Source organism: Somniosus microcephalus, chromosome 7 (assembly GCF_052327205.1).
Source record: "Somniosus microcephalus isolate GS21.2 chromosome 7, FLI_Smic_1.0, whole genome shotgun sequence".
NCBI classification, from domain to species: Eukaryota; Metazoa; Chordata; class Chondrichthyes; order Squaliformes; family Somniosidae; genus Somniosus; species Somniosus microcephalus.
Window position 1 is genome coordinate 55,619,113 of NC_140993.1, and position 23,728 is coordinate 55,642,840.

Here is a 23,728-nt window from a genome sequence, read left to right on the forward strand (position 1 = left end):
TTGACTATCCTTTTACTAGTTGTGTGCTTATAAAAGACTTTTGGATTCCCTTTTATATTAGCCGCTATTCTATTCTCATACTGTCTCTTTGCCCCTCTTATTCCCTTTTTTAGATCTCCTCTGTATTTTCTACATTCAGCTTGGTTCTCTACTGTATTATGATCCTTACGGTTGTCATAAGCCTTTTTCTGTTTCATTTTAACCTCCATAAGTCATCCAAGGAGCTCTAGCTTTGGATGTCTTTCCTTTCCCCCTCATGGGAATGTGTCTATTCTGTACCCGAACCATCTCCTCTTTGAAGGCCTCCCATTGTTCAGTTACTGTTTTGCCTGCCAATTTTGATTCCAGTCCACCTGGGCCAGATCCCTTTTCAACTCATTGAAGTTAGCCCTGCTCCAATTAAGTATTTTTATGTTTGATTGTACCTGGTCTCTTTTCATAACTATTCTAAACCTGGTGAAATTAGGATTACCTGATGAAATTAGGATTACTGTTGCTGAAATGCTCGCCCACTGAAACATGCTCCACTTGCCCCACTTCATTCCCCAGAACTAGATCCAGCACTGCTTCCTTCTTCGTTGGGCTAGAAACATACTGATCAAGAAAGTTCTCTTGTACACATTTCAGGAATTCATCCCCTCTTTGCCCTTTACACTGTTACTATCCCATTCTATATTAGGATAATTGAAGTCTCCCATTATGACTACTCTGTAATTCTTGCATTTTTCTCTAGTTTTTTGCTTGCAACTTTGACCCTCTATCTCCTTCCCACTATTTGGTGGCCTATAGTATACAGCCAACAGCATAATAAAGAAAAACAAAAGAAAGACTTGCATTTATATAACACCTTTCACGACCTCAGGACATCCCAAAGCACTTTACAGCCAATGAAGTATTTTGAAGTGTAGTCACTGTTGTAATGTAGGAAAAGCAGCAACCAATTTGCACACAGCAAGCTCCCACAAACAACAATATGATAATGACTAGATAATCTGTTTTTAGTGATGTTGATTGAGGGATGAATATTGGCCACGACACCAGGAGTAACTTTCCTGCTCTTCTTCAAAATGGAATCTTTTACATCTACCTGAGAGAGCAGACGGGGCTTTGGTTTAATGTCTCATCTGAAGAACGGCACCTCCGACAGTGCAGCATTCCCTCAGCACTGCACTGGAGTGTCAGCCTAGATTTTTGTCAAATCTTTGGAGTGGGACTTGAACCCATAACCTTCTGACTCCGAGGCAAGTGTGTTACCAACTGAGTCACAGCTGACACTAATAGCTCCTTTATTGTTCCTTAATTGTAACCAAATAGACTCTGACCATGTTGACTCTGCCTAATCATGTTTTATGATTTTCTAAGTGCCCTGATACTACTTCCTTAACAATGGATTCAGCATTTTTCCGACGACTGATGTCAGGCTAACTGGCCTTTGTTCCCTGTTTTTTCTCTCCCTCCCTCCTTTCTTGAATAGCGGTGTTACATTTGTGACCTTCCAATCCGCTGGAACCATTCTAGAATCTAGGGAATTTTGGAAGATCAAAACCAATGCATCCACTATCTCTTCAGCCACCTCTTTTAGAACCCTAGGATGTAGGCCGTCAGGTCCAGGGGTTTTGTCGGCTTTTCGTCTTCCTCTGCCTTCTGTGAGCGGATGTTTTAAATCTGAAATAAAAGCATAAAATCCTGGAAATACTCAGCGGGTCAGGTAGCATCTCGACCTGAAACGTGAACTCTGTTTCTCTCTCGACGGATGTTGCCTGACCTGCTGAGTATTTGCAGCATTTTCTGTCTTAGAGGCCTTCTTTTACCATCCGAGGGCTTGCAAGTGTCCAGCAGTGTTCCCTGCACACTTTAAAAACTTTTAACATATATTGCAGCAAGCCACTACTTCAGTAAAATTTTAAAAATCCAGTCCAAAAGCTTAAATGCAAACTTACCTGAAAGATGTGTGTGTCCCTTTAAGAGGTGATAACAGCACCTCTGTGAACCTGCTGAATGCTGGGATTTCATAGCGAGCTTAGGCCCCAGCGCTGAACTCAGCACTACTGTCCATTTTCGCCAAGGTGACATTAAGTTGCCGTGCACTGACTAACATCACCCTCCCTAATTTAAATTTCCACGACCATCGCTTTTACCGGCAGTGCTGCCAGCCCTTGGAAAATGGCGGACGCCGTGGAACCCGCCACCAGCTGGCAAAATTTTGCCCCCCGTGTCTGATCCCACCCACCTATTTCTGAACTGTTCTTTTCTCTAGTGCTATTTGCCTCTCCCACTATGAACCTTCTTTCTCAACTCTAATGTTTAATCTTGATACCCATCCCCCTGCCAAATTAGTTTAAACCCTCCCCCACAATACTAGTTAACCTTCCCGTGAGGACATTGGTCCCAGCTCTGTTGTGGTACAACCTGTCCACCTTGAACAGGTCCCTCCTGCCCCAGAGTTGGTCCCAATGCCCCGGGAATCTGAAGCCCTCCCTCCTGCACCATTTCTCCAGCCACGCATTAACCTGTTTTATCCTACTATTCCTATACTAACTAGCATGTGTCACTGAGAGTACTCTAAAGATTACCATCTTTGAGGTCCTGCTTTTTAACTTCCTCCCTAGCTCCTGAAACTCTGACTGCAGGACCTCAACCCTTCCTTTCTATGTCATTGATTTCCACATGGACCATGACTTCTGGCTGTTCCCCTTCTCCCCTCAGAATGTTCTGCATCCTCTCGTTCAGTTCTGTCCTTTACCCTGGCACAAGGGAGGCAATGTGAACTAATGTCGGCGTTTGCAGAAACACCTGTCCGTCCCCCCTGACTATTGAATCCCCTATGACCACTGCATTTCTACACTTTGCTGTGTCCCCCTGTGCAGTCATTTGCCCCACAGTCCCATGTGCGCTAGGCTGCATTCCCCCAAGGTGTCGTCACCCTCACTGGCATTCAGCACTGAAAACTGGCTTCAGAGTACCACATTCCTGGAGAATTCCTGCACTGCCTGCTTCCTGAAACCTTGCCGGATGGCCACCCACTTACTATTCTCCGGGTCACATCGTCCGCATGCCCGATACGAGACTCCCAAAACAAGTGCTCTACTCGGAGCTCCGACAGGGCAAGAGAGCCCCAGGTGGGCAGAGGAAATGCTTCAAGGACACCCTCAAAGTCTCCTTGAAAAAGTGCAACATCCCCACCGACACCTGGGAATCCCTGGCCCAAGACTGCACAAAGTGGAGGAGAAGCATCTGGGAAGGCGCTGAACACCTCGAGTCTCTTCACCGGGAGCAAGCGCAAGGAGCGCACGTCAACCCAAGCACTGCACCCACCCGCCCCTTCAACCACTGTCTGCCCCACCCACTCGCGCTCTCTCTCCACCCCCACTCGCGCTCTCTCTCCCCCCCACTCGCGCTCTCTCTCCCCCCCCACTCGCGCTCTCTCTCCCCCCCACTCACGCTCTCTCTCCCCCCCACTCGCGCTCTCTCTCCCCCCCCACTCGCGCTCTCTCTCCCCCCCCACTCGCGCTCTCTCTCCCCCCCCACTCGCGCTCTCTCTCCCCCCCCACTCGCGCTCTCTCTCCCCCCCCACTCGCGCTCTCTCTCCCCCCCCCACTCGCGCTCTCTCCCCCCCCCCCCCCGTCACGCTCTCTCTCTCTTCCAACAACAACATGCCCTCAAAAAAGCCTCGGCACCGCCGGGCACCCCCAGCTAGTATAGACATAGATAGATATCTCATGTTATCTATATGTTTTTAGCTTACTCCTATTTATTATTTGATTATGTATACCAGATTTATATTTAATGCAATTTGGATCCCTTTAATGTTGGTATCCTCTACTTAGTTAATTTTAATTTTATCCCTTTAGATCAAATTAATTACTCTGATTATTTATATATTTACTGTTGGTTTAAAGCACTTAGCACCTCCTTCACCCTCTGCACTGAATTCCCACTCCCACCAAATTCCTGTTGCCACTCTGTATAGCAAGCCACTCTTTTAGCAGATACTCACAGCTCTGTGCACACACAGCTCTTTTACTTGTAGCTATGGGCACTCATTCTAGTGGAAACAGTCTGCTTCTATCTCCCTAATCCCATCCTTATATAATTTTAAACACCTTTATCATAACGTCCCGTTATCTGCAGTGTTCTAATGAAAAAAGACCCAATTTGTCTAGTCCTACTTCATATTTGTATTTCTTCATACCAGTCAGCATTCAAGTAAATCACAGAATCACAGAAACGCCACAGTGCAGATAGAGGCCATTTCGGCCCATCGAGCCTGCACCGACACATATCCCACCCGATCCCCGTAACCCCTACACCAACACATATCCCACCCTATCCCCGTAACCCCACGTATTTAATCCCCCTAACACTAAGGGTCAAATTATGATAGTCAATCAACCTAACCCGCACATCTTTGGACTGTGGGAGGAAACCGGAGCACCCGGAGGAAACCCACGCAAACACGGGGAGAATGTGCAAACTCCACACAGACAGTCGCCCGAGGCCGTTGTAACCTCTCTAAAGCCTCAAATTCTTTCCTATAGTGTGGAACCTATTACTGCACCCAGTACTCCAACTGAGGTCTTATTAAGGATTTATATAGGCTCATCATTACCTCTTGGCTTTTATATTCTGCCCCTCTTGTGATAAAACCTAGAGTTCCATTAGCTTTTTTTGTTACAGCCTTATCAACCTTTAATGTCCTATAAACCAAATCCCTCTGCTCTTCCATAGCAACAAGGCTTCGTCCATTCGTAGCATAATTACTGCTGGTTTTTCTTTGCCAAAAATGAGATGTCACACTTTCATTGAGTTCCATCTGCAACGTTTTAGACTATTCTCCCATTTATCAATACTCCTTTGCAGCGTCCTTTGGTCTTCTAAAGAATTAACTATACCGCTTAATTTCGTATCATACTGCAAATACAGGTAGACTATCCTTTATCCAAAAACCTCGGGACCAGCCGTGTTTCGGTTTTTGGAAAATTTCGGATTTCAGAAGGTATTTTATAAGACTGGGAAATTTGTCGGGGGTGGGGGTCGGCGGGGGGTCGGGGTCGGCGGGGGTCGGGGTCGGTCGGGGGTCGGGGTCGGCGGGGGGTCAGGGTGGGGGTCGGCGGGGGTCGGGGTCGTGCGCACGACTTACGCTGAACGAAAACACTTTCGTTTTTCAGAGGATTTCGGTTTTCGGAAGTGCGGATAAAGGATACACTATCCCTTATCTGAAAGGGTGGGGGTCGGCGGGGGGTCGGGGGTGGGGGTCGGCGGGGGTCGGGGTCGTGAGCACGACTTACGCTGAACAAAAAAACCTTCGGTTTTTAGAGGGTTTCGGTTTTCGGAAGTTCGGATAAAGGATAGTCTACCTGTATTGACACCACTCCCTCTAGACCTCTATCGGAAAAGGAAAACTAACCCTTAATATACTTATGTTTGGTATCGCACTTGCTAAAAGTTACTTCATTATTTTTTGCTTTAAACTTTCTATTTAATTGTAAATAAATATATTTATATTTATAAATACATTTATTTAGTCTTTAAAAGTAATATCTGCCTATTCAAAGAGATTATATAGTGTAGCACAAGACTACGTTTCTTGTAAGCAGATCATTGCAAACAGTATTATTAATCCTCAGGCAAAATATGCTGCAAATCTGAAATATAAACAGAAAATGCTGGAAATACACGTCTGGCAGCATCTGTGGAGAGAGAAACCAGAGTTATTAGGCTGTAATTTGTGGCCCCTACGGGTGTGTATGAGGTGTGTTCACGCCTGTAAGGATTTAGACATGCACTGCACATGCGCTAAAACCCACTTGCAACCTGTCAAGTGTCAGGATTTCAGGGAACTCAGCCAATTAACCCTTCTATCCTTGTTTTACATAGAAACATAGAAGATAGGAGCAGGAGTAGGCCACTCGGCCCCTCGAGCCTGCTCCGCCATTCAATGAGATCATGGCTGATCATCCAAACTCAGTACCCTGTCCCTGCCTTCTCCCCATGTCCCTTGATCCCTTTAGCCTTAAGAAATATATTTTGCAATGGATTTGGACCTGATACCAATAGGTTACAATTAGTCTTTTATTTGTCTCAAGCAGTAGTTTACAGTACCAAACAGTACTGCCCGGTCACTGGACAGAGTTAACGTGGGTCGCCTCCCTCTCCTCTCAAAGCCAGGAAGGTGTTAGACCGAAGCCAGCATGTATCCACCTTGCGCAGGCTGTGGTTGATTCAGGGTGTTCTCCCCCTCTGCGCCCAACACTTTTTATAATCCTTTTCCTTGGCCACCTGACCTTATTTGACCACTTATATGATAAGGCAGGATCTGGCCAAAGTGGACTGGGAGCAGCTACTTATAGGAAAATCCACATCAAAGCAGTGGGAGACTTTCAGAAGGGAAATAGAGAGAGTACAACGCCAACATGTTCCTGTAAAGGTCAAGGGTGGTACCAACAAGCAAAGGGAACCTTGGATGACAAGGGATATACAAAAATGCATTAGGAAAAAAAGGGGGGCTTTTGGCAGTTACAAAAGACTAAAGACGGAGGAAGCCCTAGAGGAGTATAAAAAGTGCAGGGGCATACTTAAAAAAGAAATTAGGAGAGCGAGGAGGGGCCATGAAATAACACTGGCGAGCAAAATAAAGGAAAATCCTAAGATGTTTTATAAGTATATTAAGGGCAAGAGGATAACCAGGGAAAGGGTAGGGCCCATTAGGGACCAAAGTGGCAATCTGTGTGTAGAGCCAGATGATGTAGGCGGGGTTTAAATGAATTTTTTGCATCTGTGTTCACTATGGAGGAAGACGATGTAGACATAGAAATCGGGCAAGGGGACAGTGATATACTTGAACATATTAGCATCGAGAGGGAGGAGGTACTAACGGTTTTAGCAGGCCAAAAAGTGGATAAATCCCCAGGCCTGGACGAGATGTATCCCAGGCTGCTGTGTGAGGCAAAGGAGGAGATTGCAGGGGCTCTGACACAAATTTTCAGAACCTCTCTGGCCACAGGGGATGTACCAGAGGATTGGAGAACAGCTAACGTAGTACCATTATTCAAGAAGGGTAGCAGGGATAAACCAGGGAATTACAGGCCAGTGAGCCTAACATCTGTGGTAGGGAAATTATTGGAAAAAATTCTGAGGGACAAAATTAGTCTCCACTTGGAGAGGCAAGGATTAATCGGGGATAGTCAGCATGGCTTTGTCAAGGGTAAATCATGTCTGGCCAATCTGATTGAATTTTTCAAGGGGGTGACAAGGTGTGTGGATGAGGGAAATGCTGTGGATGTGGTATACATGGACTTCAGTGAGGCTTTTGACAAACCCGCATAGGAGACTGGTCAAGAAGGTAGGAGCCCATGGGATCCAGGGTGCCTTGGCACGTTGGATCCTAAACTGGCTGAGTGGCAGGAGGCAGAGGGTGATGGTCGAAGGTTGCTTTTGTGACTGGAAGCCTGTGTCCAGTGGGGTACCTCAGGGATCGGTGCTGGGTCCCTTGCTGTTTGTGATCTACATAAATGATTTGGATGAGAATGTAAATGATATGATCAGTAAGTTCGCAGATGACACGAAAATTGGTGGGGTGGTAAATTGCGAGGAGGAAAGCCTCAGGCTACAGGACGATATAAACGGGTTGGTCAGATGGGCGGAAAAGTGGCAAATGGAATTTAAACCTGAAAAGTGCGAGGTGATGCATTTTGGACGGACAAATAAGGCAAGGGAATACACAATGAGTGGTAGGGCCCTAGGAAGCACAGAGGGTCAGAGGGACCTTGGTGTACATGTACATAGATCCCTGAAGGCAGCGGATCAGGTAGATAAGGTGGTTAAAAAGGCATATGGGATACTTGCCTTCATTAGCCGAGGCATAGAATATAAGAGCAGGGAGGTTATGATAGAGCTGTACAAAACGCTGGTAAGGCCACAGCTGGAGTACTGTGTGCAGTTCTGGTCACCTCACTATAGGAAGGATGTGATTGCTTTGGAGAGGGTGCAGAGAAGATTCACCAGGATGTTACCTGGGATGGAGCGCCTCAGCTATGAAGAAAGACTAAACAGGCTGGGGTTGTTTTCCTTGGAGCAAAGAAGGCTGAGGGGGGACCTGATTGAGGTGTACAAAATGATGAGGGGCATAGATAGGGTAGATAAAGAGGAACTTTTCCCCTTAGTAGGGGGGTCAATAACAAGGGGGCATAGATTCAAGGTAAGGGGCAGGAGGTTTAGAGGGGATTTGAGGAGGAACTTTTTCACCCAGAGGGTGGTTGGAGTCTGGAACTCACTGCCTGAAAGGGTGGTAGAGGCAGGAACCCTCACAACATTCAAGAAGCATTTGGATGAGCACTTGAAATGCCATTGCATACAAGGCTATGGACCAAATGCTGGAAAATGGGATTAGATTGGACAGGGCTTGATGGACGGCGCAGACACGATGGGCCAAAGGGCCTCTTTCTGTGCTGTATAACTCTATGACTCTATGACTAGTTGCCCTAGGGTCTCCATTTCTCCTATTCTTCTTTTCACATATCCCCCCTTATCTTATCTGACACCTTCAGTCTCAATGTCTCTTTCTGTTCTTTCTCGACCCGTGTATGACATAGACTTCGCAAGACATAGGGGGAAAAATGTGATTGCTTTGCATAGTGCGCTAACGGGGCGCAAAGCAACTAGCGCCCGGGCACGGCGACGCCAACGCCTCCCGCAAAATTCAGCGGGAGGTTAGCGGCGGTGGTAACCGGTAGCGCCCGGTGGCGCTGCGTCGCCGGCGATGACGTCATCGCTATGCAGTGTCCCGCTCGTGCCCTGGCCACGATCTTCGGAAGCGCCCCCTGACTTACCACCGGACGCTATGTCTGATGGGGTCAGGGGCGCCTACCTTTGGCCGGGGAGGCACTATTTAAAGATGAGGTGCAGGGTGGCCATTTTTGTTGCTGGCCGCCTGCCAGCATCTGCCTCCGCTCCCGTCCCCGGCCTCTTTACCCGCCCCCCCCCCCCCGCCGTGGAGTGTCTGCTGCACTCCATGAGCTCGGCACTTCTCTTGAGTGCTGGGCTCTTTTGCCGGCACTCCCGATCCCCGGGGACCCAGCTGGTCCCCGGGTCGCGCTGCGCAACGCCCTTCCCCTTTAAGAAGGGGAGGAGGGCCTGCAATACCGCGGCGCGATGTGCCACAGCGACATCACGCCGCGATATTTCCTTGCAGTGCCCCAAGAGGGAAGTGCCCCGCTTCCCTCTTGGGGCTCTACCACTCAATTGCCGTCGCGGGGGTGCTAATCTTTCCGGGGCACTAAATAAAAATTTTAGCCCATGGGCTTTAACCAATAACCGAAAATAGTTGTGACTTTTGCAAAAAAAAATTGCTTGCACAGCAACAAACTTAGTTTTTTGCCAACACAGGAAATGGAAGCATTAGATGCAACGCTTTTATCTCTGCACAAACCTGATTTAATCTCATGCTCCATTTTACAGAAATATAGTTGCACTTTGCACTGTTTTGCTGTCATGTCTTGTAATCAGTAAGAGCGATTTAACAAGAAAAAGGAATACTTATAAAAATCAATGGGGGGCAAAATTGGGTCGCAGCCCCTTTGGGCTTCATAGGAAGCCAGGGACAGCAATGGGGGCAGGTGCTGGCAGGCGGCCAGCAACAAAAATGGCTGCCCAGCACCTCCCCTTTAATTTGCACCACACCAGCCGCATGTAACCCCCCCCCCCCCAACCCTGTCGGACATATCGCCTGGCGATAAGTCAGGGGGCGCTACCAAAGATCGCGGCCAGGGCTTGAGTGGGGCGCTGCGCATGGCGATTATGTCATCGCCGGAGGTGCAGCGCCGCGGGGTGCTAATGGTTACCGCCGCTGTTAACCTCCCGCTGAATTTCGCGGGAGGCGTTAGTGGCACCGCGCCCGGGTGCAAGTTGCCTTGCGCCCAGTTAGCCTGGGAGGTGCAAATTAACCAAATTTTTCCCCCAATACATTTTATAATCTCACAAAAGCTTATAGTTTCTGCGTTAACCCTTTACATTCTTACATAAGCATCTTCTTGACAGATCGTACGAATCCCCTGGAATAGGGCATCCGTGGGCGGAGAGTTGGGCTGTTTCTGCCCAGCGAATGCCTGTGAAATTCTTATGCCTGGTAGAAACAGGCGGAAGGCTTGCTTTTAGAACATAGAAACATAGAACCATAGCAAAATAGGAGCAGGAGTAGGCCATTCGGCCCTTCGAGCCTGCTACGCCATTCAATGAAAAAATACGCTGAACAAATATTTTGTATCAGTCTTTACAGTAGAGGACACTAAGAATATCCCAACACTGGACAAAAAGGGGGCTCTGGGGGGGAGGAGCTAAATACGATTAAAATCACTAAGGAAGTGGTACTCGGTAAAATAATGGGACTTCAGGCGGCTAAATCCCCTGGACCTGATGGCTTACATCCTAGGGTCTTGAGGGAAGTGGTGGTAGGGATTGTGGATATATTGGTAATAATTTTCCAAAACTCCCTGGACTCAGCAAAGGTCCCGGCAGATTGGAAAACTGCTAATGTAACACCCTTATTTAAAAAGGGTAGTAGACAGAAGGCTGGAAACTATAGACCAGTTAGCCTAACATCTGTGGTTGGTAAAATTTTAGAGTCCATTATTAAGGAGACAGTAACGGGACATTTGGATAAACATAATTTAATAGGACAAAGTCAGCATGGTTTTACGAAGGGGAAGTCATGTTTGACAAATTTGCTTGAGTTCTTTGAGGACGTAACATACAGGGTGGATAAAGGGGAACCAGTGGACGTAGTGTATTTAGACTTCCAAAAGGCATTTGACAAGGTGCCACATAAAAGATTATTGCTCAAGATAAAAAATCACGGGATTGGGGGTAATATTCTGGCATGGGTGGAGGATTGGCTATCTAACAGAAAGCAGAGAGCTGGGATAAATGGTTCATTCTCAGACTGGCAATCAGTAACTAGTGGTGTTCCGCAGGGGTCAGTGCTGAGACCCCAACTCTTTACAATCTATATTAACAATTTGGAGGAAGGGACCGAGTGTAACATATCAAAGTTTGCAGATGATACTAAGATGGGAGGGAAAGTAGTGAGTGAGGAGGACATAAAAAACCTGCAAGGGGACATAGACAGGCTGAGTAAGTGGGCAGAGATTTGGCAGATGGAATACAACACTGGAAAGTGTGAGGTTATGCACTTTGGCAGGAAAAATCATAGAGCAAGTTATTATCTTAATGGCAAGAAACTGGAAAGTACCGCAGTACAAAGGGATTTGGGGGTCCTGGTGCACGAAACTCAAAAAGTTAGTATGCAGGTGCAGCAGGTGATCAAGAAGGCCAATGGAATGTTGGCTTTTATTGCTAGGGGGATGGAGTATAAAAACAGGGAGGTATTGCTGCAGTTGTACAAGGTATTGGTGAGACCAGCGAGCTGACAAAAGTTCCAGCATTCAGCTTTCTGTTCCGGGGAGATCTCTAAATCATCCTGAGAGGAAGGAATTAACCTGGAGTACAGATTGTCAGTGTTTGACAGCATCAAACAGTTGTCAAATGCTGATATTTCATCTGTTAAAATGTCTTGACAGATGAAATATCAATCTGTGACGTCACCTGTTGCCAGGTGGTCCTTAATTGGCCTGCTGAGCCCGCTCTAAAAGAGGTGGCTGAAGAGATATTGGATGCATTGGTTTTGATCTTCCAAATTTCCCTAGGTTCTGGAATGGTCCCAGCGGATTGGAAGGTCGCAAATGTAACACCACTATTCAAGAAAGGAGAGAGAGAAAAAACAGGGAACTACAGGCCAGTTAGCCTGACATCAGTCATCGGGAAAATGCTGGAATCCATTGTTAAGGAAATGGCATCGTCACTTAAAAAATCATAACATGATTAAGCAGAGTCAACATGGGTTTATGAAAGGGAAATCGCGTTTGACAAATGTATTAGAGTTTTTTAAGGATGTAACGAGCAGGGTAGATAAAGGGGAACCAGTGGATGTAGTATATTTGGATTTCCAAAAGGCATTCGATAAGGTGCCACATAAAAGGTTATTACACAAGATCAGGGCTCATGGGTTGGGGTAATATAGTAGCATGGATAGAGGATTGGTTAACGGACAGAAAACTAAGGTATTGGTGCGACCACACCTGGAATACTGCATACAGTTTTGGTGTCCATACTTAAGAAAAGACATACTTGCTCTCGAGGCAGTACAAAGAAGGTTCACTTGGTTAATCCCGGGGATGAGGGGGTTGACATATGAGGAGAGGTTGAGTAGATTGACAGTCTACTGATTGGAGTTCAGAAGAATGAGAGGCGATCTTATTGAAACATATAAGATTGTGAAGGGGCTTGATCGGGTGGATGCGGTGAGGATGTTCCCAATGATGGGTGAAACTAGAACTAGGGGGCATAATCTTAGAATAAGGGGCTGCTCTTTCAAAACTGAGATGAGGAGGAACTTCTTCACTCAAAGGGTGGTAGGTCTGTGGAATTTGCTGCCCCAGAGAGCTGTGGAAGCTACATCATTAAATAAATTTAAAACAGAAATAGACAGTTTCCTAGAAGTAAAGGGAATTAGGGGTTACGGGGAGCGGGCAGGAAATCGGACATGAGTCTAGGTTCGGATCGGTCATGGCCCTGTGGGTGGCGGAGCGGGCCCGGGGCCGTGTAGCCTGGTCCTGCTCCTACTTCTTGTGTTCTAATTCTGTGTTAGATTTCAGGAGATGGTTCTATTCACAGGGATTAGTGGAGACCTCGGGAACAGGCTGCCAGCTAGGAGTCCTTCAAGAGTAAATTGGACCTGTTCCTGGCTGGGGTGGAGATCACCTCTTACAGAAGGTAAGTACAGCAGGAAATACAGGGACAGAGTGATCTCCTGGACGAGTTTCAATCGCCTAGATAGGTCGGAGAGGAATTTCCCAGATTTTTTTCTCCCAAATTGGCCATTGGGTTTTTTATCTGGTTTTTCGCCTTTCCCAGGAGATCACATGGGTTCAGGTGGGATGGAGAGTGAAAGTAGATTTGAGGTTAGGATCAGATCAGCCATGATCTTATTGAATGGCAGAGCAGGCTCGAGGGGCCGATTGGCCTACACCTGCTCCTATTTCTTATGTTCAATATGATCATGGCTGATCCTCTATCTCAATACCATATTCCCGCTCTTTCCCCATACCCCTTGATGCCTTTTGTGTCTAGAAATCTATCTATCTCCTTCTTAAATATATTCAGTGACTTGGCCTCCACAGCCTTCTGTGGTCGAGAATACCACAGGTTCACCACCCTCTGAGTGAAGAAATTTCTCCTCATCTCAGTCCTAAATGTCCTACCCAGTATCCTGAGACTGATCCCTCGTTCTAGACACCCCAGCCAGGGGAAACATCCCCTCTGCATCCAGTCTGTCTAGCCCTGTCAGAATTTTACCAGCGTAAGAGTTTTAAAAAACAGAAAAATAAAATGTTATCAATAATTTATACATTTAAACACCTGTGAAATAAGGTAAGTTTATTTTTAGCCCCTTTAAAACATGTACATTTATTTTTCAAAAAATTAAATTTTTGTTTTAAATATTTAATTAAATGTCATTTTAATTAATTTTAATTATGTGATTTTTTTTTTTCTTCATTTCTTTGAAGTGTAGATGTATTTTTTGGGGTATTCCCATTCATGCTTATGGGGTTTCCATACATACGGAATCCCTATAAGCATGAATGGGGATTCCCTTGTTTAAATCGATGGGCCGGCCCACGTGATCCCAGCGGCGCTTGCGAACCACCTGCGCCCTGGAGATACGTGGGCCTCTACCCGCGAGTGCTCGGAGAGGCCCAGGACCGCGAGTCTCCCTACCTCCCGGACCACCAGGTACGCGGGCATTTTATTTGCGGATCGGAGGCGTTTCCCCGCGGGAAGCCTCCGGCTACAAATTCAGGGCCAATGTTTCAGGCCAGTGACCTTTCGTCAGAACTGGAAAATGTTACAGATGTAACAGGTTTTAAACAATTACAGAGGCAGGGAAAGGGGGGGCGTGGAGAGGAGGAAAGAACAAAAGAGCAGGTCTGTGAGAGGGTGGAAGGTAGGAGTGATTAAATGAACAGCAGAATCATTACTGGCACCCGCTGTCCAAAAAAATGGGAGCAGTGGTTATGATCTGAAATTATTGAATTTGATGTTGAGTCCGGAAGATTGTAAAGTGCCTAATCAAAAGATGAGGTGCTGTTCCTCGAGCTTCCGTTGAGCTTCATTGGAATAGTATAGCAGGCCGAGGACAGAGAGGTCCGAGTGGGAGTGGGTCAGAGTAATAAAATGGCAAGCGACCGGAAGCTCAGGGTCACACTTGCGGACTGAACGGAGGTGTTCAGCAAAGCGATCTGCTTTTGGTCTCCCAAATGTAGAGGAGACTGCATTGTGAGCAGCGAACACAGTACATTAAATTAAAAGTACAAGTAAATCGCTGTTTCGCCTGGAAGGAGTGGTTGGGGCCCTGGATGGTGGGAAGGGAGGAGGTGAAAGGGCAGATGTTGCATCTCCTGTGCTTACATGGGATGGTGCCATAGGAAGAGGAGCTGGTGTTGGGGGTAATGGAAGACTGGACTAGGGTGTCGGGGAGGGAACGGTCCCTTCGGAATACTGATAGAAGAGGATGGAAAGGGCGGAGGATGGTCCGTTGAATGTGGAGGCTGGTGGGGTGGAAGGTGAGGACAAGGGGAACCCTATCGTGGTTCTGGGAGGGAGGGGAAGGGGTGAGGGCTGGGCGTGGGAAATGGGATGGACACGGTCGAGGGCCCTGTCACCCACAGGGGAGGGGAATCCTTGGTTGAGGATAAAGTCCCTCTACACCTCCATCCTCCACCAGGATGGCCTGCGGGCCCTCCGTTTCTTCCTTGAATGGAGGACCAACCAGTCCCCATCGACCATCACCTTCCTCCGCCTGCCTGAACTTGTTCTTACATTCCCTGCCTCTGTACTTGCTTAAAACCTGTTACGTCTGTAACATTTTCCAGTTCTGATGAATGGTCACCGGCCTGAAACGTTAACTCTGTTACTCTCTCCCGAAATGCTTCCTGACCCGCTGAGTATTTCCAGCATTTTCTGTTTATATTTATCGTTAATCCTCAGACCACAGAACTCTGCGCAGGACAGATTATTGAGAGAAAGCATTTACAGTGTATAAAATAATATCTAAAATCAAAAACATCTACAAAAAACTGACAATACAATAGTAAAGTTACACAATGTACAAACGGAGTTGACTATTTAAATAAGGCAATGGGGATGATTTTGACTTTTGAGCAACAGACTGGCCTCATTTAAATTTGTCAGGCGATCTGCGAGGTGCCGAACAAGTAACCCGATGCAGCTCTTCAGATTGAGGCCTTAAGATCGGTCCAGGACATCTGCCTGCAAGGTAAGTTGCAGGGAGGGGGTGGGGGTGGTCGTGATCGCGGAAGCGATCCCTGGGGCGGCAACAGCCCAGATTATTTTTGTGAGCCCCACTGGGTCACTCCTGCTCCTCTGGGTCCCACAAAAATAATTGGACACTTATCTTTGGCGGGCCTCTTCAGTACCATTGCCTGTGGAACTCAGCGTCAGACCAGTTCTGACCAGAACAGCAATCGGGCTCCTCTGTACTTCATAGGACCCCGATTTCTGTTTTAAAAGGGACCTGTTGCCTGAAACAGGCAGGCGATTTGAACAGCGGGCAGTAGGGCTCTTTCAAGATGGAGCAGACTACATCAACGGGCAGAAGTACCACCTTGTCGAAACTCTGCGTGGTAGAGAAGAATTCCCACCTCCTACCCATGGATAGCTGATATTCTTTTGCAGTACTGAGGGAGCACTACACCTGTTGGAGGTGCCACCTTTCAGTTGAGATATTAAACCAAGGCCTGCCTGTTCAGAGGAATGTAAAAGATCTAATCGCACAATTTGAAAAAGAACAGGATATCCTGGCCAACATTTATACCTTAACCAACACCATCAAAAACAGATTGACTGTCTCTGATGCTGTTTAAAGGACTTTTCAGTGTGCAGTTTTTTGTTGCTTTTTTTGCCTATATAACAACAGTAGCTGTGCTTCAAAAGTAATTTGTTGGCTGTGAAGCACTTTGGACGGTCCTTGGGAAAGTGAAAGGCGCAACATAATTACACCAGAAAATGCTGGAAAAACTCAGCAGGTCAGGCAACATCCGTGGAGAGAAATTTGAGTTGATGTTTCGGGTCAAAACCCTTTTTCAAAATATAATTACACATTTGTTTTGCTTTCTATTTGCTTCATGAAGAAATGGCAGATAGAGTACCTCATGTCAGCCTTAACTCAGTGGTGGCAGTCTCTCCTCTGAACTTCCTCCCTCATCCTCTCCACTTTGCTACCTATCTCTCCTTCATTAAGATGCTCCTTAAAGCCTACCACTTTGACCAAGCTTTTGGTCACCTGTCCTAATATCTCCTTACATGGCTAAGTGTCAAATTTTGTTTGATAATGCTCCTGTGAAAATCCTTGGGACGTTTAGGTGCTATATAAATGTAAGTTGTTGTTATTGAGTTAGAAGGTCGTGGGTTTAAGCCATACTTCAGAGAGATGAGCACATAATCAAGGCTGATGCTTCAGTACAGCACTAAGGGAGCACTGCACTGTTGGAGGTGCCATCTTTTGAATGAGATGTTAAATCGTGGTCCCATCTCTCAAAGAACATGAAAGATCCCATGGCACTTTCTGAAGAAGAGCAGGGGAGTTCTTCCATTGATACAAAAGCAAAATACAGCGGATGCTGGACGTCTGAAATGAAAACAGAAAATGCTGGAAATACTCAGCAGGTCAGGCAGCATCTGTGGAGAGAGAAACAGAGTTAGCGTTTCAGGTCGATGACCTTTCCTCAGAGTTTTTCCATTGTCCTGGCCAACATTTATTTCTCAAGCAACATCACTAAAACAGATTATTTGGTCATTTAACTCATTGATAAGCGTAAATTGGCTGCTGCGTTTCACTACATTACAACAGTGACTACACTTCAAAAGGACTTTATTGGCTGTGAAGCACTTTGGGATATCCTGGGGTCATGAAAAATGCAACTCAATGGGCTAATTTTTACTTTGGGAAATAGTGCAAAATGAGCTACAGGAAACTTTCGATTTACCGGCACCTAAATAACCGGAAATCTCGGTTAACCGGCAAAATTCAGGAGTAGGTTTTACTTCATATTCTACTTGCGTTCCTCCATCTGTTGCTGTGCAAGGGTGTGGCTGCAGCTGTTGCTAAGCTACAGAGACGCTTGGAACTTGTGGCCACTGTTCTGCAGTGAAAGCTGCACAACATGCTATAGGAATTAAACTACCTGCTGTGCAGGATAGCTACCCCGAGAGGTGCCGGGGGAAGGCCCTGAGAATCATTAAAGACGCAAGCCACCCCAGCCACAACCTCTTCGCCCTGCTCCCGTCCGGTAAGAGATACCGAAGCATACGGTCTCGTACCAGCAGGTTTCGAAACAGCTTCTACCCCCAGGCCATAAGATTCATGAATGAATAATTTATTATTATTTATTACTGTTATTTTATTTATTAATACTGTATTTCTATTAGTATTTTTATCATTGTTCTGCCATATTTATTCCAATGTTGGGAGGACTCGTAAAAATCAACATTTCATTGTGCAGTACACACGTTTGCTGCATATATGACAAATAAAATTGAATTGAATTGTTGCTAAGCAACAGGGTTTGTTGCTTTATACGGAGCTGTCAGCTCTCCGTATCTTTTACTATAGCTTTCGGTTATCCGGAATTTTTGATGAACCGGCACCACGTCGGTCCCATCCGTGCCGGATAAAAAAAAATTCCTGCATATCAATGAGGTATATAGCCCATTAAACATTACTCCTGATTTTCATTTCCGTTGATTTCAATTAGTCCAAAGTCAAAATTACCCCCAATACTACAAATGAAAAAATATTTACACAACAGTGTGAGCTAGCCCATCAGAAAGACAGCCTCAGTCCTTATACACAATGGTCCAATGCATAGCAAGTTTGCTGCATCCTCATTGATTTAGCCATGCTATATTGAATCCCTCATTGGACACCAAACACAGCGTTATAATAAGGCTAAGCTATACCTGATTCTAAGTATGGTGTGGAATTGTTGGGTGTAAACTAATAAATCTTTTTTTTATATATTATCTTCCCATAGAAGCTGCAAAATGAGAAAAAGCCAACTAATATCACTATCTTGATGAAAGAACTATTTGAGCTGTTTCCGGGAGACAGCATGTCCATGAACCAGGGACCAAACAGATGTAGGACGTGTGCTGTAGTAGGGAATTCTGGGAATTTAAAAGGATCCAATTATGGACCATCAATTGACTCTAATGATTTTGTCATGAGGTAAGTCACCTGGTGCTAACAGTAGTGTGTTGCCTGCCTATTAGAGGAGATGAAAGAGGCTAGTTCAGAGCTCAAATAAAATAGTACTAATGATGCCATGCCTGCAGCTAAAATTTCTCAAACCACTGTGCGATACTTTTTATTTCCTTACTATCAGCACCTAAAGGAGTGGAGAGAAATTGGAGGGAAGATAAAAAGTTCACAAACCTCTTTGTAAATTGAACCCAAAGCTCAATTTCTACCCAAAGGGAACATACATCATAATAGAGTCATAACGGCACAGAAGGAGGCCATTCAGGCCATTGAGTCCGTGCCGGCTCTCTGTAGAGCAGTCCAATCAGTCCCATTCCCCCCCCTCTATCCCCGTAGTCCCGCAAGTTTATTTCTCTCAAGTGCCTATCCAATTTCCTTTTGAAATCAATGATCGTCTCCGCTTCCACCACCCTTGTCGACAGCGAGTTCCAGGTCATTACCACTTGCTGCGTAAAAAGTTCTTCCTCACATCCCCCCCTGTATCTCTTGCCCAAACCCTTAAAATCTGTATCCCCTAGTCCTTGTACCATCAGCTAATGGGAACAGCCTTTCTCTGTCTACCTTATCCAAACCTGTCATAATCTTGTACACCTCCATCAAACCTCCCCTCAACCTCATTTGCTCCAAGGAGAACAACCCCAGCTTCTCCAACCTAACCTTGTAGCTAAAGTCCCTCATCCCTGGAACCATTCTAGTAAATCTCCTCTGCATCCTTCCTAAAGTGTGGTGACCAGCAATAATTTAGTTGTGGCCTAACCAGAGCTTTATAAAGGTTCAGCATATCTTCCCTGCTTTTGTACTCAATACCTCTATTTATGAAGCCCAAGATCCTATATGCTTTGCTAATTAATCTCTCAATATGCCCTGCCACCTTCAAAGATCTATGCACGTGAAGCCCCAGGTTCCTCTGTCCCTGCACACTCTTCAGAACTGTGCCATTAAGTCTATATTGCCTCTCCCCATCCCTTCTGCCAGATTGCATCACCTCACACTTCTCTGTATTAAATTCCATAATGTTTCTCTGTTACACCTGGAGTACTGTGAGCAATTCTGGGCACCACAAGTTAGGAAGGATATATTGGCCTTGGAGGGAGTGCAGCGTAGGTTTGCCAGAATGACACCCGGACTTCAAGGGTTAAGTTATGAGGAGAGATTACACAAATTAGGGTTGTATTCCCTAGAAGTTAGAAGGTTATGGGGTGATCTGATTGAAGTTTTCAAGATATTAAGGGGAACAGATAGGGTAGATAGAGAGAAACTATTTCCGCTGGTTCGGGATTCTAGGACTAGGGGGCATATTCTAAAATTTAGAGCCAGACCTGTTGTTTATGTACCTTTAAGGGAATAACTGGTCTCAGACTGCAGTACCGGCAGTGACCACCCCTGTATAAAAGGCCCTAGCAGGCTTCTGTAGTTTCAGTTTCTCGGTTGTCTCCATTCAGTAAAGACTTGTTATAATCAACTCCTGCAGTCCGTGTCTCAATTATACACGGACATAATACTGGCGACGAGTAAGAAACGAACTTACCTGCAACTCGGCAGCACCTCAGATGACGTTATTGAAGGTCGGAGCCAGAAGAAAGAAAAAAATAAATAATCCAAAGAAACTCGAGAAACGGGCGTGGACCGTGGGCAACCGCCCTCCAAATCATCGAATTGAAAAATTGCAGGAGAGACTGTCGAGAGCCAGGCTTGGTTCTCCAGTCTGTGGTTTCCCAGCTAATCAGGCTGGTGGCAGGTAGTGCACTGATCCTTCCTGGGCTGCAGCGGGCTAGAGCTCGATCGGGTGGCTCTGCAACGGGGCCGGGCAGCGAGTCGGGAAGCAAAGAGAGAGAGAGAGGGTGGAGCACACAGGGCGCGCCAGTGCTTCGAAGCCGGGCAGCGTTCGGACCTAAGAAGAGGGAGGGAAGTGTCCCAGAGGGTCCGCTCCACGACGGGAACGGTTCTTCAATTAACGGAGCAAATATTGAAGCGCGATAGAAAAATAAAAATACCGCGGAGAGCGGCGTTGGCAGCAGCGATCGGGGAGGCGCAAAGACCATAGGGCGTCGCCATTACAGGATAGTAAAATAAATATAATCGCCAGCAACAGCGTTGGCAGCAGCGGCGGGAAAGCGCGGGAGGCGCCATCTTAACTCGGCGGGGAAGAAGGAAAAGCGCGGGAGGCGCCATCTTAGATTTTCAAGATGCCAAAGACTGGCGATATTACTGCCTTCGATAATGCAATAGAAGACTGGACCACGTATGTGGAAAGAGTCGAGGTATATTGTGAGGCAAACGAAATAGCCGATGAGAAAAAGGCATCGGTATTGCTAAATTTAATGGGCGCAAGAACGTACGGCCTATTGCGGGACCTGATTACTCCAGCCAAACTGAAGGCGAAGAGTTTTAACGAAATTGTTGCTATCCTACAGGAACACCTAAATCCTACACCGCTGCTGATAGCAGAAAGATTTAAATTCCACAGGAGAAATCAGCATAAAAATGAGAGCAATGCTGATTACCTTACGGAACTACGCAAGCTATCAAAGCACTGCCAGTTCGGAGCAGGACTGGCAGATACCTTACGGGACAAATTTGTCTGTGGACTCCTGAGTGAAGGAACCCAGAAGAGGTTACTCTCAGAGAAAGAGCTGACGCTAGATAAGGCTTTCAGCGTGGCAGTATCGTACGAAGCAGCAGCAAGGGGAGCTGCGGAAATACAACAAAAGCCACAGGAATATGGCACCCATGAAATGACACGGGGATTTGCAAAATGTTATCGCTGCGGCAGAACAAACCATGACCAGAAGGACTGCTGGTCCAAGGGCAAAATATGCAGGCAATGTGGAAAGATGGGACACATTGCACGAGTTTGCAGGTCTGGGAAGAAGACCAACGACAACAAAAAGGCTACTAAGGAACCGTACAGGAAAGTACAAAAGATGACGGACAGTAGTTCCGAAGACCAGATGAGCGATAGTGAATCCGGGAACAAGAGACTAAGCTGTCTCAAACTTCACAACGTAATCGCAAAAGAGGATCACCGAACCATTTGGGTCACCCTCACGATAGCAGGGTCCCAAGTCAAAATGGAATTGGATACAGGATCAGCTCTAACCATCATGAATCGACGCGACTACGAGCGGCTATTCTCACACATACCCTTGAGAGAGACATCCATTGTCTTGAGGACATATACGGGGCAAAAAGTATACCCCAGAGGAAAAATAAGGATGCCTGTCGAATACAACGGCAAGAAAATACGGAAATTGTATCTCTACATTCTGCAAGATGGTGGACCACCATTATTGGGACGTGAATGGATCAGAAAGATAAGTTTAGACTGGCACTCCATTCAGGCACTGACGGTGGCTGGTAAAAAGGATGACGACGTCACTCCTGGACGATTGTCAACAATCTTAGCTGACGCCAAAGAGGTATTTCAACAAGAACTGGGCACTCTTAAAGGCATAACCGCCTCGATAAAAATAGAGGAGAATGCAATTCCCAAGTTTTTCAAAGCAAGACTGGTACCATATGCAATTCGCCCAGCCGTCGAGGCAGAGCTGGAGAATCTGGAGAATGCAGGCGTGTTATCTAAGGTAGACTGGAGCGAGTGGGCGACACCCATCGTTCCTGTCATGAAAAAAACGTTAAACAATAAGTTGAGGAGCCAAGGAAGGTTCGCATCTGTGGGAACTTCAAGGTGACGGTGAACCCAGTCCTTCACACAGTACAATATCCTCTTCCAAGGATAGAAGATATCTTCGCCTCACTATCTGGAGGGAAGCGTTTTACAAAAATTGACCTAGCACAAGCATATTTGCAGATGGAGGTTGAAGAATCCTCTAGGAAGTATCTCACGATAAACACTCACAAAGGTCTTTACCAGTACAATTGACTGGTATTCGGAGTAGCATCAGCTCCGGTGATATGGCAAAGCCCTGTTCCTGGGACTAGAGACAGGGTCACTGGCAAGGCTTGGAAGCTAAGCAGAGCCAGGCCTGGTTAGTACCTGGAGGGGTGACCATCAGGAAAGACCAGGTGCAGAAGGTCACGGAAGGAGCCCCAAGGAGGGGCGGTTGGTGAGAAGGTCACGGAAAAAGCCCCTGGGCTGAAGATTGTCGGACAGGAGGAATGGTGGAAATGGAATGGCGGCGCGCACAGACGCAGCGGCTTTGCTTCTCCCAGGACGGTGCTATTTACGTTTAATGTTAATGTTATTTGTACTGGACTCATGGGAGCTTGCAAGATCACATTTCGTTGTTCATGTACTTGTGCATTGTACAATGACAATAAAGTTGAATTATTATTATTATTATTAAGAGCAATGGAACAAGTCCTGCAAGGGATTCCGGGGACTCAGTGTTACTTGGACGACATCCTAGTGACAGGTGAAGATGACAGTGAACACCTTGCCAACCTAGAGCAGGTGCTCACTAGACTACGTGAACATGGGCTACGAGCCAATCGCCCCAAGTGCGAGTTTTTTAAGAAACAGATATCGTATTGTGGCCACGTGATTGATGAAGAGGGGTTGCATAAGTCCCCTGACAAAATTGAAGCGGTAGTTAAGGCTCCAGCGCCTGAAAATGTGTCGCAACTGAGGTCATTCCTCGGATTGGTGAATTACTACCATAAGTTTTTGCCGAATTTGTCCACAATTCTGCATCCACTGAACGCCGTACTACGAACTGGAGTAGCATGGAAATGGAGCGATGAATGCAAGCGGGCCTTTCAGAAGAGTAAGGACCTAATCACTTCAAGAGAAGTATTGGCTCACTACAACCCATCACTACCAATAAGACTGGCGTGTGATGCGTCTCCCTACGGCATTGGGGCGGTACTGTCACATAAATTCCTTGATGGTTCAGAGAGGCCGATAGCTTTTGCGTCACGCTCGTTAACTTCAGCCGAGTGTAACTACGCCCAGATTGACAGAGAGGCCCTCAGCCTGGTGTGGGGGGGTGAAAAAGTTCAATCACTACCTGCACGGTCAGAAATTTACTCTACTAACTGATCATCAACCTCTCGTCTCCATTTTCAACCCTCAGAAGGGCGTACCGATAATGACGGCACAACGGCTACAGAGGTGGTCCCTTTTCCTAGGGGCTCACCAATATGACATCGAGTACAAAGGAACTAAACAGCATGGGAATGCTGATGGATTGTCGCGCCTACCGTTGCCGACGGTGGAAGAAGAACTGGCAGTGGATCCAGTGGAGATATTCTACTCGACTATAGTTGAATGTCTCCCTGTGACGAATGCAAACATAGAAAAGGAAACACGAAATGACCCGACACTCTCCTGGGTCTATGATTTAACGGTGAAGGGATGGCCAGCACATGGCGAAC

At 46.5% G+C, this 23,728-nt stretch overlaps 1 protein-coding gene across 2 annotated transcripts in view; it reads left to right on the top strand.

The window, feature by feature from the left end:
- Positions 1-23,728, top strand: part of LOC147114640 (CMP-N-acetylneuraminate-beta-galactosamide-alpha-2,3-sialyltransferase 1-like) — a 190,268-nt gene that overhangs the window by 139,297 nt on the left and 27,243 nt on the right. For both annotated transcript variants that reach the window (XM_085992472.1, XM_085992473.1), the window contains exon 3: positions 18,165-18,358. In XM_085992472.1, the coding sequence (XP_085848598.1) occupies positions 18,165-18,358 (194 nt within the window). The remainder of the gene's footprint in view (positions 1-18,164; positions 18,359-23,728) is intronic.